Source organism: Microtus ochrogaster, unplaced genomic scaffold (assembly GCF_000317375.1).
Source record: "Microtus ochrogaster isolate Prairie Vole_2 unplaced genomic scaffold, MicOch1.0 UNK2, whole genome shotgun sequence".
NCBI lineage: Eukaryota > Metazoa > Chordata > Mammalia > Rodentia > Cricetidae > Microtus > Microtus ochrogaster.
The window spans coordinates 24,418,993-24,432,680 of record NW_004949100.1 but is presented as its reverse complement, the minus strand read 5'-3'; the positions used below and the strand labels follow the sequence as shown (position 1 = coordinate 24,432,680).

General features: G+C 37.6%; 1 protein-coding gene and 1 pseudogene across 1 annotated transcript in view; one reads left to right on the top strand and one right to left on the bottom strand.

The window, feature by feature from the left end:
* The window catches only part of LOC101995990, a 5,112-nt pseudogene extending 4,457 nt beyond the window's left edge, over positions 1–655 (bottom strand).
* The window catches only part of Sugct (succinyl-CoA:glutarate-CoA transferase), a 663,319-nt gene that overhangs the window by 307,765 nt on the left and 341,866 nt on the right, over positions 1–13,688 (top strand). Inside the window, exon 11 of the mRNA XM_005365470.3 lies at positions 4,814–4,916. Coding sequence (XP_005365527.3) covers positions 4,814–4,916 — 103 coding nt within the window. The remainder of the gene's footprint in view (positions 1–4,813; positions 4,917–13,688) is intronic.

Sequence of the window (13,688 nt, the reverse complement as noted above, 5' to 3'; positions counted from 1 at the left end):
AGGGGCGAGGACCTTGGACTTTCCACAGGGCAGGGAACCCTGACTGCTCTTTGGACTGGAGAGGGAGGGGGAGAGGAGTAGGGGGAGACGGAGAAGAGGGGGAGAAGGGTGGGAGGAGGGGGAGGGAAATGGGAGGCTGGGAGGAGGCGGAAACTTGTTTTTTTTCCATTTCTCAATAAAAAAAACTGAAAAAAAAGAAAAAAAAGAAAAAAAAGAAAAAAATTTGCAGGTGAGTGGATGGAGCTAAAAAATATCATATTGAGTGAGGTAACTCAGACACAGAAAAACAAATATAATATGTACTTACTCATAAGTGGCTTTTAGACATAAGGCAAAAAGAAACCAGCCTACAATTCACAATTCCAGAGAACCTAGACAACAAAGAGGATTCTAAAGGAGACATACATGGATCTAATCTACATGGGAAGCAGAAAATGATAAGACCTCCTGAGTAAATTGGGAGAATGGGGATTATGGGAGAGGGTAGATGGGGTGGGGGATAAAGGGAGGGGTACAGAGAACAATATATAGCTCAATAAAAAATTAATAAAAGAAAAAAAAGATAGCTGTGCTGCTTAACGAAGTCTACAACATGCATGTGCAAGGTGCTCTTACAATGTTTTACCTGTGCATGAAGCACTGAGCTCACAAGCATGCCAAAAGAGGGGCTTTTCTTAAAAACAAAAGTGATATATATATGTATATATTATATAATATATATAGTGATAGATTTTAGTAAAATATTTTTATTCCTGGGTACTATGTAATTTGATATTAACCTCTATACCTTTTCCTTTCTTCTCTTTTCCCACTATACATGTTCCTTTTCTTATAGCTCCCTTTGCCTGTCATGTGTGTATGTGTCTGTATATATGTGTGTGTGTGTACAAATTCTCCACAAATAAAAGGAAAAAAGCACTATTTGTCTTCCTCAATCTGGCTTCTTTTTTTTTGCTTAATATGATGGCCATCATTAGTGCCAATTTTCATGCAAATACCATAATTTCATTTTTATGATGGAATAAAACTCACATATACACACATATATAATATTTTATATGAAATACATTATATTTTCTTTATCCATTTATATGTTGAAAGTCTACTGAATGGTTATAGTGTATAGTGGAGACAATATGATTTTATTGTCTTATTTTACTTTTAAGTGTGTGTGTGTGTGTGTGCACCTGGGTTTGTGCACATGAGTGCAGATGCCTATGGAAGGTGGAAGAGGGTGTGGGATTTCCTGAACCTGGAGTTATAGGAGGCTATAAATTGTCCAATGTGTGTCCTCTGCCACAGCAACAAATACTCTTAACCCAGCAGCTCTCTCTGTAGTCCTGAAACAATAAGCTTTAAACCAAATGTTGCCACTGTCCAATGTGAATCAGCAAAGACTTGGGCTGTGTTATAGTGGTAATGTATGAATAATAACTCATCATGGGAAGGGTGTTTCCACAGAACAATGGGGAATAAAGGAGTGAAAGGAAGAAGTGCCAAGTCTAGAAGGGCTCAATTTAGCAAGGAGGAATGAATGCTCCACTGATGGGAAACAAAAATTCTGTTGAAGATGGATACAAGAAGTTAAGGCTCAAAATGAGTGTGTGATGTTTCCTGCAGCGGTATCAGGGTCATGAAAATGAACGTGCTGGTTAGCTTTGTGCTTCCATGTTAAAATAGCTGGAAGTTGTTTTTCCTCCTGATTCATGATTTCAGACACTTTAGTACATGGCTGATTGGTTCTGTCTGATTCAGTAAGGCATTACTGCAGAAAGGCCGTATACTGTGGCTGGGTTGTGGTGGAGAAAGCTGTTCAGTTCATGGAAGCTAGTAAACAGAAAGAGACAGGACTGGGCTGGCTACCAACATTCTTCTTTCAACTAGACTAAGCCATTTAATGGTTCCTTGCACCCAAGAAGTGACAGTCTGACAATCAAAGTTTCATCACATGACCCTCTGGAGACCATTTATATAAGGGATAATTCTGAGTAAGTGACAACAAGGAGTGATTGGACTAGTAAAATCATACCCGAGAAAGAACTAAGAAAGAGGCACTAAAGAGAGGACGGTATCACAGGGCTTACTAGTAAGGTAGTTAAAATTGTAAGTTCTTTGTGAGGACTCTGAAAAGAAGAGTTGATTTAACACATGGTGGCTTCAGGCACTTGGAGACTGTAAGAAAGGGCATTAGTGACTAAATTGGTGACTTGGAAGTAGTGATGACTGGAAAAGACATCCTATCTATAGTATAGATAATGATGCCTGGTTCAGAATACTAATTCCTGATATCAAATGGGTTTGACATAATTGAAGAATTAAATATTCAAGGTAAGTTAATTCCAAATTAAGTCTTCAGTGTTTATAAGTCTCCACACAACTCCCTAGCAGAACTGAGCTCTCAAGCTTGCTAGTCAGACTTTTCACTATCTTTCTGTCTTGTCTTCAGAATTCTTTGACTCTGAGTTATAGAGATATTTTATTTATGTTTTAATAAATAAAGCTTGCCTAAAGATCAGAAGGGCAAAACTAAGCCACTAGACACTACAGGTCAGGCAGCAGTGGCACACACCTTACACTCAGGCCTTGGGAGACAGAGGCAGATGGATGTCTGTGAGTTCAAGCCCACTCTGGGCTACTCAAGATCAATGAAGAGACAAATCCAAGTAGTGGTAGTACACACTTTTAATACTAGTACTAGGGAGTCACGCCTTTAATCCCAGACTAGAGGGATTATAAAATGGGAGGAGAGACAGATTAGGTCTGTTTAGCTGGTTTAGTTTGCAGTCACCCAGCCTTGGTAGAGGAAAGACTTCTCTGGTAGCTTTTCTGGCTTTTGGGTTGAACTCCAATATCTGACTCTTAGTTTTTATTATTTGTGCTACACTGAGTGTTTTAAATCAGCATTTTCCTTATTTATTTATTTATTTATTTATTTATTTATTTATTTATTTATTTATTTTTGGTTTTTCGAGACAGGGTTTCTCTGTGGTTTTCGAGCCTGTCCTGGAACTAGCTCTGTAGACCAGGCTGGTCTCGAACTCACAGAGATCCTCCTGCCTCTGCCTCCCAAGTGCTGGTATTAAAGGCGTGCGCCACCATCGCCTGGCTTCCTTGTTTATTTTTTACTTATTTATTTCTTAGGGTTTTTGTAGTAAATGAAACATGTGCTCTCACCGCTCTGCTTTATAGATAAAGAAAAGCTTTCTACATTAGACTTAGATGAAGAGATTGCTTTTTGGAAGAAGACGATGGTCTGGTCTTCTAGGACAGGTGGAATGCAACATGTTCCAACTCTGATTAATTCTGTTGCATTTAGAGACCTGCTCCGCCTCCACCCATGCCACAGCTTTGGCCTTTGATGCTGCCTATGCCCCAATTGCCTTTCTAAAGTGCATGGGTTGACTTCCATAACATGAGCTAGAGTCCCCTTTTACCCCCAACATGAAGTAAAACCTTTTTTGCACACTGATGAAAATTTGTATAAATATTAAATCTTCATGTGTTCTACCAGCTTTCCTCTAGCTAGCCTGACTCCTTGAGATATTGACACACATTTTCTGTGTGAATCTTTTGGACCAATTGTATGGTCCACTGTTGATAAACTACTAGTCTTGTAAATTTATCAGACCAACTATTATAACTATTAAAACAAAAAATTATTGTGTTTTCTTAGGAAAATATAAATAATTGACACTCTATGGAAAAGGTTCCAGGTTCAAAGTATCTTTTAGATTCTTTCAACATGTACCAATGTGGTGATGTGCTTCTAACTATGTATGCATGCATGTATGTATGTATGTATGTATGTATGTATGTATGTATGTATGTATGTATGTGTCTGTCTATCTATCTATCTATCTATCTATCTATCTATCTATCTATCTATCTATCTATCCATCCATCTATCTAGAAGTCTTGGTAATATAAATATGAAGAACAAACCAGAATCAGGATATACTTACCCTTACATTATGGTGTTTTCATGAAAAAACTTGACTTTCAGTTTTTCAAAAAAAAAAAAAAAACAAAACAACAAAAAACAACAACAAAAATTTATGGGGCTGAAATTAAAATGTGTATGTTATGTAGCCTAAGATAACCTGGATCTGATCCTCCTAATATCACTTCCCAAGAGCTGGTAGTGCAGGCATGTGGAACTATTTCATTTGTAAAATTCTGTACCCATTACAGTTCAAGAGAAAAGGAAAGTCATTGTGCTTAGTGATAAGAAATAATGCTTTATATGTAGAAGCTGGCTACAGAATACATGGGCAGATGTCTACAGTTCTTACATCACAGTGAAGATTAACAAGTAGATAGAGCCAGTGACTGTGGCTATTAATAGTTTTCTGCCTTGTTGGTAGCTTACTTTTAAAGCACTATTTTATTTTTAGTTTTGAGGAATTTTCTAGTGTTCTAACCTGATATACTGTACTCGAAACCTAAACAACATTTTATGCCATGATTTCATGCTCACATTGCAATTATGATGATTATATCTGTAGATCACTCAAAAGCATTGTAATTCACTGCATTCCCCCTCCCCCCAAAAATGTTTCCTTTCCAGGGATACTTTGTCGGAGAATATTTAGGCTAAAACTAGGAGGAATCATTCCACCTACCTGAGTGGAGGCACTGACAGCAGGACCACTTAGGTCACATTCTGTCGTTCATTTTCTCTAAACTCTCAGGGTAAAGAAAACCAAAGAAGCATATTTTTGTCACTCTTAGTTATTTTGAAAGATGGCCACAAAAAAAGAAGAGCTCATGTCATCTCTTTAGATTGTAAAACATGCTATTTGTCTGCACCTAGGTTTGCAGAAGAAGTAACTGCCAAGTGGCTTTGTCTCTTTGAAGGAAGTGGGATCCCATATGGTCCAATCAACAGTATAAAGGATGTGTTCTCCGAAGCCCAGGTTTGCACTTTTGAATTTTCTGGTTATTTTTTTTAAAGTCCTTATTGACATATATAAAGGAACAATAACCATTGATCATAAGTCTAAATCTGATATGAGATTTTACTATTTATTAAAATTGCTTGTGGGTCCAAAATAAAAAAGAAATCAAAATTTAGAATGAACTAGCTGCCAACACTCATACTTTCAAGTCTGCTAGATCCAGCATACTTAAGCTACCTAAAATTTCCAAAGTCCCAGGCATTTATTTATTTTTTTTTGGAAGAACATAAATATAGCCCGGGGTCAGGGCACAGAAATCCCCATTTATAGAAATAAATATGATAAGTTTCACAGTTACTATCCACTCTGATCATATTGCTGTCTCAAAATGTGCAAAACAAGTGCTGCTTAGTTGTGTAGATTGAAGCTTTTTATGTGTTTGGTAACTTGTGTGATGTTCTAGGATCAAGATTATGTGGATAGGATGTGTTCTGAGCAGGAGAAGGGGCACCTCCTTCTATCACAGTCTTCAGGTTTCGCTGCTGTCGAACTATTTTGATTTTATTACTTCAATTACCATAGCAAATAGAAGCAACTTGCTATATCTCAGATTCATGTAATAACCTACAAAAGCAAGGGAACTCAATATTTATTCTATGAATATTTTACTATGACTCAGAAATCTTGACAGTTTCTAACATTTGCAAAATTATGCAGTATTTCTTTCTTGAATTCTTCATCCATATATACTAGAAGTTTTTAATTTTAAATGAATTATTTGAAAAAACACACTTTTCGAAAGGAGAAAAACTGTTGGAAAGTGAATGTCTTTAACATGAGTGCTTTTATTTTACATAGACGTTCACTTCAAGGAAATGTGAATACATTTAGTTCAGTAGTTACCAGACTTACTGTAGAAAAGTAGAGACGTTCAGAAATTCTGCTTTGTTTTGTTTTCCTCTCAAGAATGTGAAATATTATTATCACAGTAAAATAATTGGAAAGTATTAGGGGGGAAGTTAGGGGGCCTGTCTGGTGTGTGTTGTGTGAGAAGAAACCCCGAATATCAGGACCTTATGTCTGCTGACTCCTGGGAAGAGATGGTCACGTGCTCATATGCCTGTTTACCAGAAAGCTGGTTGGCTCACTTTATGTCTTTAACTATTGCTCTAAGCTATTGTTATGAGATGTGTAGAATTTCCAGCTTTTCTCAATTTAGGGTACATTTCCCCAGAGAGATCTCTTAAAAATTATTCATCAGCATTTTTGCTATTCTATGTGTGTTTTTTTAAAATTAGGAATAAAGATACCAAAAAGCAAAAGTGAATTTCTGTAATGTTAATATTGCAAGATTATCTAATTTTAGATTTTTTTAAATTTTACTTACTACCATTCAGTTACTCAAGTGGTGGGGTAATTCAGAGAGAATATTGGCTCATTGTGGTAATATTTTGTTTGTGCTCTAACAAATAAAATTTGCCCGAAGATCAGAGTACAGAGCTAGCTACACTAGTTAGCCATAGAGACCAGGCAGTAGTGACACACACCTTTAATACTGGCATTCGGGAGACAGAGGCAGACAGATCTCTGCAGGTGAAGTGCAATACCACACTGGATTAAGTGAGACTGAACCAGTCTGAAAGAGAAACAGAGCCAAGCTGTGGCTCACACCTTTATTAGCAGCACTAGGGAGGTGGAAACAGAAAGTGATATGGCTGCGTGGAGAGAGGAATACAAGGCGAGAGATCTGAGCTCAGGATTCAGTCTGAGGTTTCATAGAGGCAGTTTGAGAATTCTTAGAGACGGGATACCTCATTTGGTCTGAGGATTTGATAAATGCAAGAACTAGTAACTGGCTGCTCTGTTTTCTGCTCTTTCAGCATTTACCCCTATATCTGACTCAGGGTCCTTTATTATAAAAAACAATTAGAAATGTTTTTATAACTAATTATCCCTTATTTACAAGTGAAATTTAATAGTCCAGATTAATTTCAAGTGAAATTTAGTTAATTTAACGCTTTTCATTGCAAATAAATTTTTTTGGATGGTAAAAATTTCTTGGGGTTAGTCTATGGCATATTGTTTTAGTAATTAGGCCACCTGTCAGTTTCAGAAGAATAAATATAGCTACCATCTTCTCATAGCACTTTCAAAGACTACAAAATGCCCTTTTACCCACCAAAAATAAATTCTTATTTATTTATTTATTAAAGATTTCTGCCTCCTCCCCGCCACTGCCTCCCATTTCTTTCCCCCTCCCCTGATCAAGTCCCCCTCCCTCATCAGCTCGAAAAGCAATCAGGGTTCCCTGACCTGTGGGAAGTCCAAGGACCGCCCACCTCCATCCAGGTCTAGTAAGGTGAGCATCCAAACTACCTAGGCTCCCCCAAAGCCAAATTATCATAGTTTTATCATCAGAAATATTTAGTTTTACTCTCATTGCTATTGATAATTGAACCCTAGAAGCAAAAGAGAGTTGTCTTCTTCATTCACAATCAGATATTTCTTTGGAATATAAGTAATAAAATATATGTGTGCAGCTTCTCTGTGCTTTGTAAGCACTAGGGAGCAATGTACTCTTAACATTATAGAAATAATAAAAGATGACCGTAAAATTTTCAGGTGGTCTTAGTTGTTCCTTCCAAGAAATGGATTGTCTCCTTCCCCTTCCATGTGAAGTGCTTATCTTCACATGTAGTGTAGGGAAAATCATAGTTTAAAAATGTATAAGATGCTTTAGGAAAACACATTAATGTGACATGTAAAATTGTTCATTCTGCCAACTTTTTGGCTTATTCCTGTAACCCTATCACTCAGGAAGTTGAAGCAGGCAAAATGTCTTGGGTTCAATTCCTCCCTGGGCTACATAGCAAGTTCCAGGCCAACTGGACTAAGAGCAAGACCCTATCTCAAAAACGAAACAAATAAAAATATAAATGGTCATTTAAAAGAGTATTTTATTTATTCAGTTGCCTTATTGTGTTTACTAGGTACCAAGTGTTAGGAATTTAGTACAAATTTAGTATTCTATGCATTTCTGAAAAATCAATTAAAAAGTGACTGAACTAGCAGGTATTCAATAATATTTGTACATTGATGAACCATAAAAAGAAAATTTAGTTAAGTATGAAGAATACAGGTTTCCTAAAATTTCAAGTGGTTCCTCTGTGCCTCGGAAAAGGGGTTGACCAAATTTTTCTTTAGGATTAGTTGAATTGTTTTTGAAGACCTCAGGAGACTGAGTGCAAAATATTTTCAGGATTGGTTACTAATTTTATGAGCATTCTAAACTATAGTTTCTTTAAATATTAAACATTAAAATGAAATTTTATCTCTCTCTTGACAGCATCAGGTAGAATTTGAGCACAGAGTAGGGGTACAAGGAAGGCTGCATGCTAGCTCAATGTAATGGCAGCTTTCATTACAATGGTGCTTGTAGTGATTTGAATGAGAATGTGTGCCCACTAGACACATATGTTTGCAAGCTTAGGCTCCAGATGGTAGAACTGTTTGGGAAGGATTGGGGTGTGGCCTTTTGGAGTTAGTGTGTTACCTTAGGAAGGCTTTGAGGTTTCAAAAGACTCGTTCTTTTGAATTTTTAGCTAGGTCTCTCTGCCTCATGCTTACAGATCTAGATGTAAGCTCTAAGCTACAGCTCCAGATCCGTGCCAATTTGTCTTCTGTCATGTTTCCCACCCTCTGCAACAGTAAGTCCCAAGTCAGTTCTTTATTCTAGATGTTTTGTTGGTCATAGTACCTTAGCAGAGCACCTGATAGTATTTAAGATGGTGCCCTTTGTATTTTATTCTTGTTAAGGCTACTCTTGACTTATCTATGCCCATGGACAGAGTCATATCTACTCTAGCTATATAACTCATTCACTAAAATCATACTCTGCTACCATCTTATGAAAATGTATTAACAAATTCTCTGCCAGAAGTGTGCAGCCCTCACTCATTTGTGATTGACGCTTCTTTATAGTTTTTAATTTTTCATAGAACATTTTTTTGAAGTATGATTTCTGTTTGAAGTGTTTTATTTTTTTCCTCTGGTGAATTACAGAGTTTCTTGGCCCTGGGTACAAGGAACTGGTCACTTGCATTCAGATGTGGGGATGGGTCACTGGTTCTGTGGCCTGATGCCCCATGTGTGCTGTGCCAGGACAGCTGCTTACTCAATGAGAAATCACTTTGGGTGAAGTACAAGGCCTGGAAGAAGGCACAGGAAGGAAGTCCCTGATGAGGTGAAAAGCAGTATGTCCAGCTCGGGGGGGAGGAGGGAAACAGGGAACTCAAAGACTAGAGGAGAATTTTGTGTGCCACTTATCAAATAGACCACTTACTTCCCACCCGTGATTAGAAATTCTTTGTAGAAAATGAACATTTACTTGATGGTAAAAATTATTCCCAACCCCAAAATTTCATCATATGTTTGTTTTCCAAGACAAGTTGAATTTTTATCTCAACTGAAAATCAACAGATGATACATTTTGTCTTGGCTAAATGGAAGGTTGTCTACTTCTTAATCCTCTGATTAAATGATCTGGTCTTTGAATGGTTCACATGACCCCTGTGAGTTTTCACTGTTAATCACAAATACTTCAGGGGTTTTGGCCTGAGTGTACAAATAGTTCTGAGATGTTTTGATTCAAAACTCCTGAAGTGATAGTTTTATTGTTTTCCTCACCCAATGACAAATTATACGAGGGAAGTTCTATGCATTATACAGTATAATATAGATTGTCTACATATATATATATATCTTAATAGCTAGCCTGTTTCCCAAATGCATTCTTAAAATAACTGTTTTTAATCAGGCCAATATTGTGCAGTACATTAAAGGCATTCTCAAAACGTTTCAACAGCTTACTAGATGACCTCAGCACCGTCTTATGAACATGCCCTTGGGAACATGTGCATGAGATGCATTGTGGTTTGAGGGTTTCCAACTCAAACAAACTTAAAAGAAAATGCAGCTTTTAATAGAAACTACTCAAATTCTTGCAAAACTAGGTATGGATCCTACTACAGAGAGGGGTTTTAAAACACCGTTATCTACACTGAGATCAAGGAACATTCCAACCTGCCTCAGGATTGCCCTGCAGACTCTTCCTGCTCATTCTTGAGTATCATCATCTTATATTGAACTGCTTTATTAAGAAGTATGAATGATTAGAGCACCTAAGATTTCTTCATCCTGATGTCATGGCCTGAGGGTGGGGAAGAAGGGCGAAGGGTGTCACAAATGGGTGTTATTTGTCATAGTTTCCCATTTGTACCACACAAGTTGAATATGTCAGGTGTAAGACATCACCAGGAAGCATCACTTCTGAGAAATATTGTGAGAGAAACATCAGGATTATTGAAATATCGCAGCTGGCCCTGATTTTAACTGGTGCCAAACACCTGCATCTCTAACAGGAACCAAAACAAAACCCCACCCTGTGGCGACGTGCCATCTCTTCACAGCCGTCTCTAACTTTGCATCCCATCAAATTTAGTTTTAGCGTTTCCTACAGGAATCTTATTCTTCTCATTCCAGAAGGTCATTACAACTCCTTTTGTAAATATTTCGTATGGGATAAACGTATCATAGAAACAAAGTGAAGTATTGAAATACTTGACAGCTGAAAACTGTTGTTTTCATCTCATCATTTGTGAAAGTCTGTGAAGTTAGTGGTTTTATTAATCTCAAGGCTAGCTCATATTTTCTAAGTGATTTTATTTTATCCCATTTGGAAAAATTTCTGAGCATCTGGAAAAAAAGACTTTAATATAGTAAGCATCAGAGGAACCACAAAATAGTGGCTGCCTTTTGACAGACGCACACACATACAACACACACACACACACACACACACACACACACACACACACACACACAGAGAGAGAACTGATACTAAATACTATCTTTAATTAATGTTATTCTTTAACAGAGTTGCTTGGGTTTTAGGGAGTTATACAAGGCTTATGTCCTTATCTAATACTGTAGGAAAATGCCTGGACTCTGCCTGTTTGTTGTGGGATTTCTATCTGTTTAGCCAATGACCTTTGGAGCACAAGACCTTTCTGCATACATGACTACTTAAAAGCTGAGGATGAGGGGTCTTGCACTCTCTTGCTTTTCTGCTGAAGTGGTTGGATTTGAGTGCCCCTGGGCAGAATGGCAGCACAGTGCAGCTGAATTTCAGTGGCATTTAATCTGTATCAGTGAGTGTTTATCCCCATTTTATACCTAAATAATTTCTTGATACCCTTTAACAGACTCACACGATTTCACATAACACTTGTTGATAAAGGTCTAAGTAAAATAGTTTGTCTATTAATTAGTTCTGTGGCAGTTTGAATGTAATTGGACCCCATAATCTCATAGGGAATGGTACTTTTAGGAGATGTTACTTTGTTGGAGTGGGCATGGCGTTGTTGAAGGAAGTGTGTCACTATGGGGGTGGGCTTTGAGGTTTCCAATGCTCAGGATCTCAGTAAACTTCCTGTAGTCTGCAAAATGTAGGATCCTCAGCTATCTCTCCAATACCACATCTGCTCACACATGCTGTGGTCCCTGCCATGATGATAATGGACTGAACATTGGAAAGTGTAAGCTGCCATCTCAAATGAATGTTCTCCTTTATAAGAGTTGCCATGGTCATGGTGTATCTTGAACTAAGATGAGTTCTGTGGTTATATTGTGTTCATGATAAAGCTTGACTGAATATCAGAGAAGCAGAGCAGCCAGTCACTAGCTCTTACCTCTACAAAATCCTCAGACTGAATGGGGTATCCTGTCTCTCAAATCCTCTGACTGAATGATGTTTCTACACAATCTCAGACTGAATGCTGAGCTCCTGTCTCCTTCTGCCATGTATTCTTCTCTCTTCCCAACTATATCACTTCCTGTCTCCACCTCCCTAGTGCTCGGTTAAAGGAGTGAGCCACCACCAGTTGGCTCTGTTACACTTTTAGACCATTTCAATCTTTCGTAGCACAGGGTGGCCTTGAGTTCATAGAGATCTGTCTGCCTCTGTCTCCCCAGTGCTGGGATTAAAGATGTGTGCTACCATTGCCTGGCCTCTATGGCTAACTAGTGTGGCTAGATTTCAGGCAAGCTTTATGTGTTATAGCAGAAACAAAATATCACCACAAAGTTCCTAACAAACAAATATAATATGAAAAATAAAATTTGCATTTATTACTTATTTTATTACTTACAAGTTATTTGATTTATGGGATCTGGCATGATATGTCTAACTTTTGAAGAAATGATGCATTTTAAATCTATGTGAATAGGGGCTGGAGAGATGGCTCAGTGGTTAAGAGCATTGCCTGTTCTTCCAAAGGTCCTGAGTTAAATTCCCAGCAACCACATGGTGGCTCACAACCATCTGTAAAGAGGTCTGGCACCCTCTTCTGGCATACAGACAGAATGTTGTATACATAATAAATAAATAAATATTAAAAAAATAAATCTATGTGAATAGCAAAAATTTGAATTTGTCTTATTTTAAAATATTATGTGTAAGACAGAAACATCCAATTTTATATTTTGAGTAGAAGAATCCCTATATAATATTTGTGTTACAATTTAAGAAGAAACTTAGTAAAATGTAAGGCTAACATTATATGTATATCATGCTAATTTTAAATAGACATACCTAGGGAGCTTAGGTACCTTCTGAGCAGACATTAAGTTGCTTGAACCATCACCCTGATTTGCACCTAGGTAGCCCACTGGAATGCCTTAAACAACATCTGTCTGAACCCTTCAGAAAATGTAAAAGGCATGCTTTGGACCCAAAGGAAGCCACAGCAATTCAGACTACTCATTCTACAAACAGGAATGGGTGGCCTGCTGTACGTTTTGTCTATTAGGAATCTTGTATGGGAGGGGATGGTGAAGGACCACAAAAGAAGAAGACATACTGTCAAGCAGGAGGTGGCGGTCTGCTTTATGGAGAAGGTGTTCTGTGCTGTCAAGGCATCATAACTAAATACTGAGTGTCTGAATAGCCAGAGGTGATGCACATAAGTCACTGTGAGATTTCCAGTTCAGTAGTTTAACCGAAGTATGGAATATAACAAAGAGCTGCCTTCATCGTGAAACTTGCCAAAGAATTCTTCATCCCTTTAAATGCCTCTTGTAATTAGTCAATCACAATGTTATCGATCCCCCCCCAGTAATTAGGAAGATGACAGTGTAGGGTCCCAGCTTTTACTGTTTAGTGATCTTGACATATCTCCTATCTGAGGATATGGCTGTTTTCTTGGTGTCTTATAAAGTGACTTCCTGGGTCTGTCTTTGACACTGTGTCTCTTCCTGATGAGCCTGCACAGCATGCAGCTAATTTCTCAGCTCCAAATATAAAACCTGCATTTTCTGAACATTCTCACACTATTTCAGAGTAGACTTCCACAGCATTATCATTGACTTTTTCCAGATCTTGACCTTTTCATCCAGAGACACAATCTGTTTTTTGGTGTGTAGAGGCTGAATATCAGGAAAGGTTAATTAGTGTTTTCTGAGGACGTTTTGAGATCCTGAATGAATTCTAATAAGGCATACTGAAAGATTGTTGATTAGATATTTAAATATTTATCTGGTCTTTGGAACCTGTTGTGTTTTTTTTTATTCCTGCAGCAATGTTGTTTTGCCATTCTCATTTCAAGTCTCTGGATGCCGTAGGTTGCTGCAATGTGAGTGGCATCCACCTAGACAATCATAAAACTATCTAGGAATTATTTTCAGTTTTGCATAATTTGCAATATTTTATTTCATTAATATCTCTCAACTCAA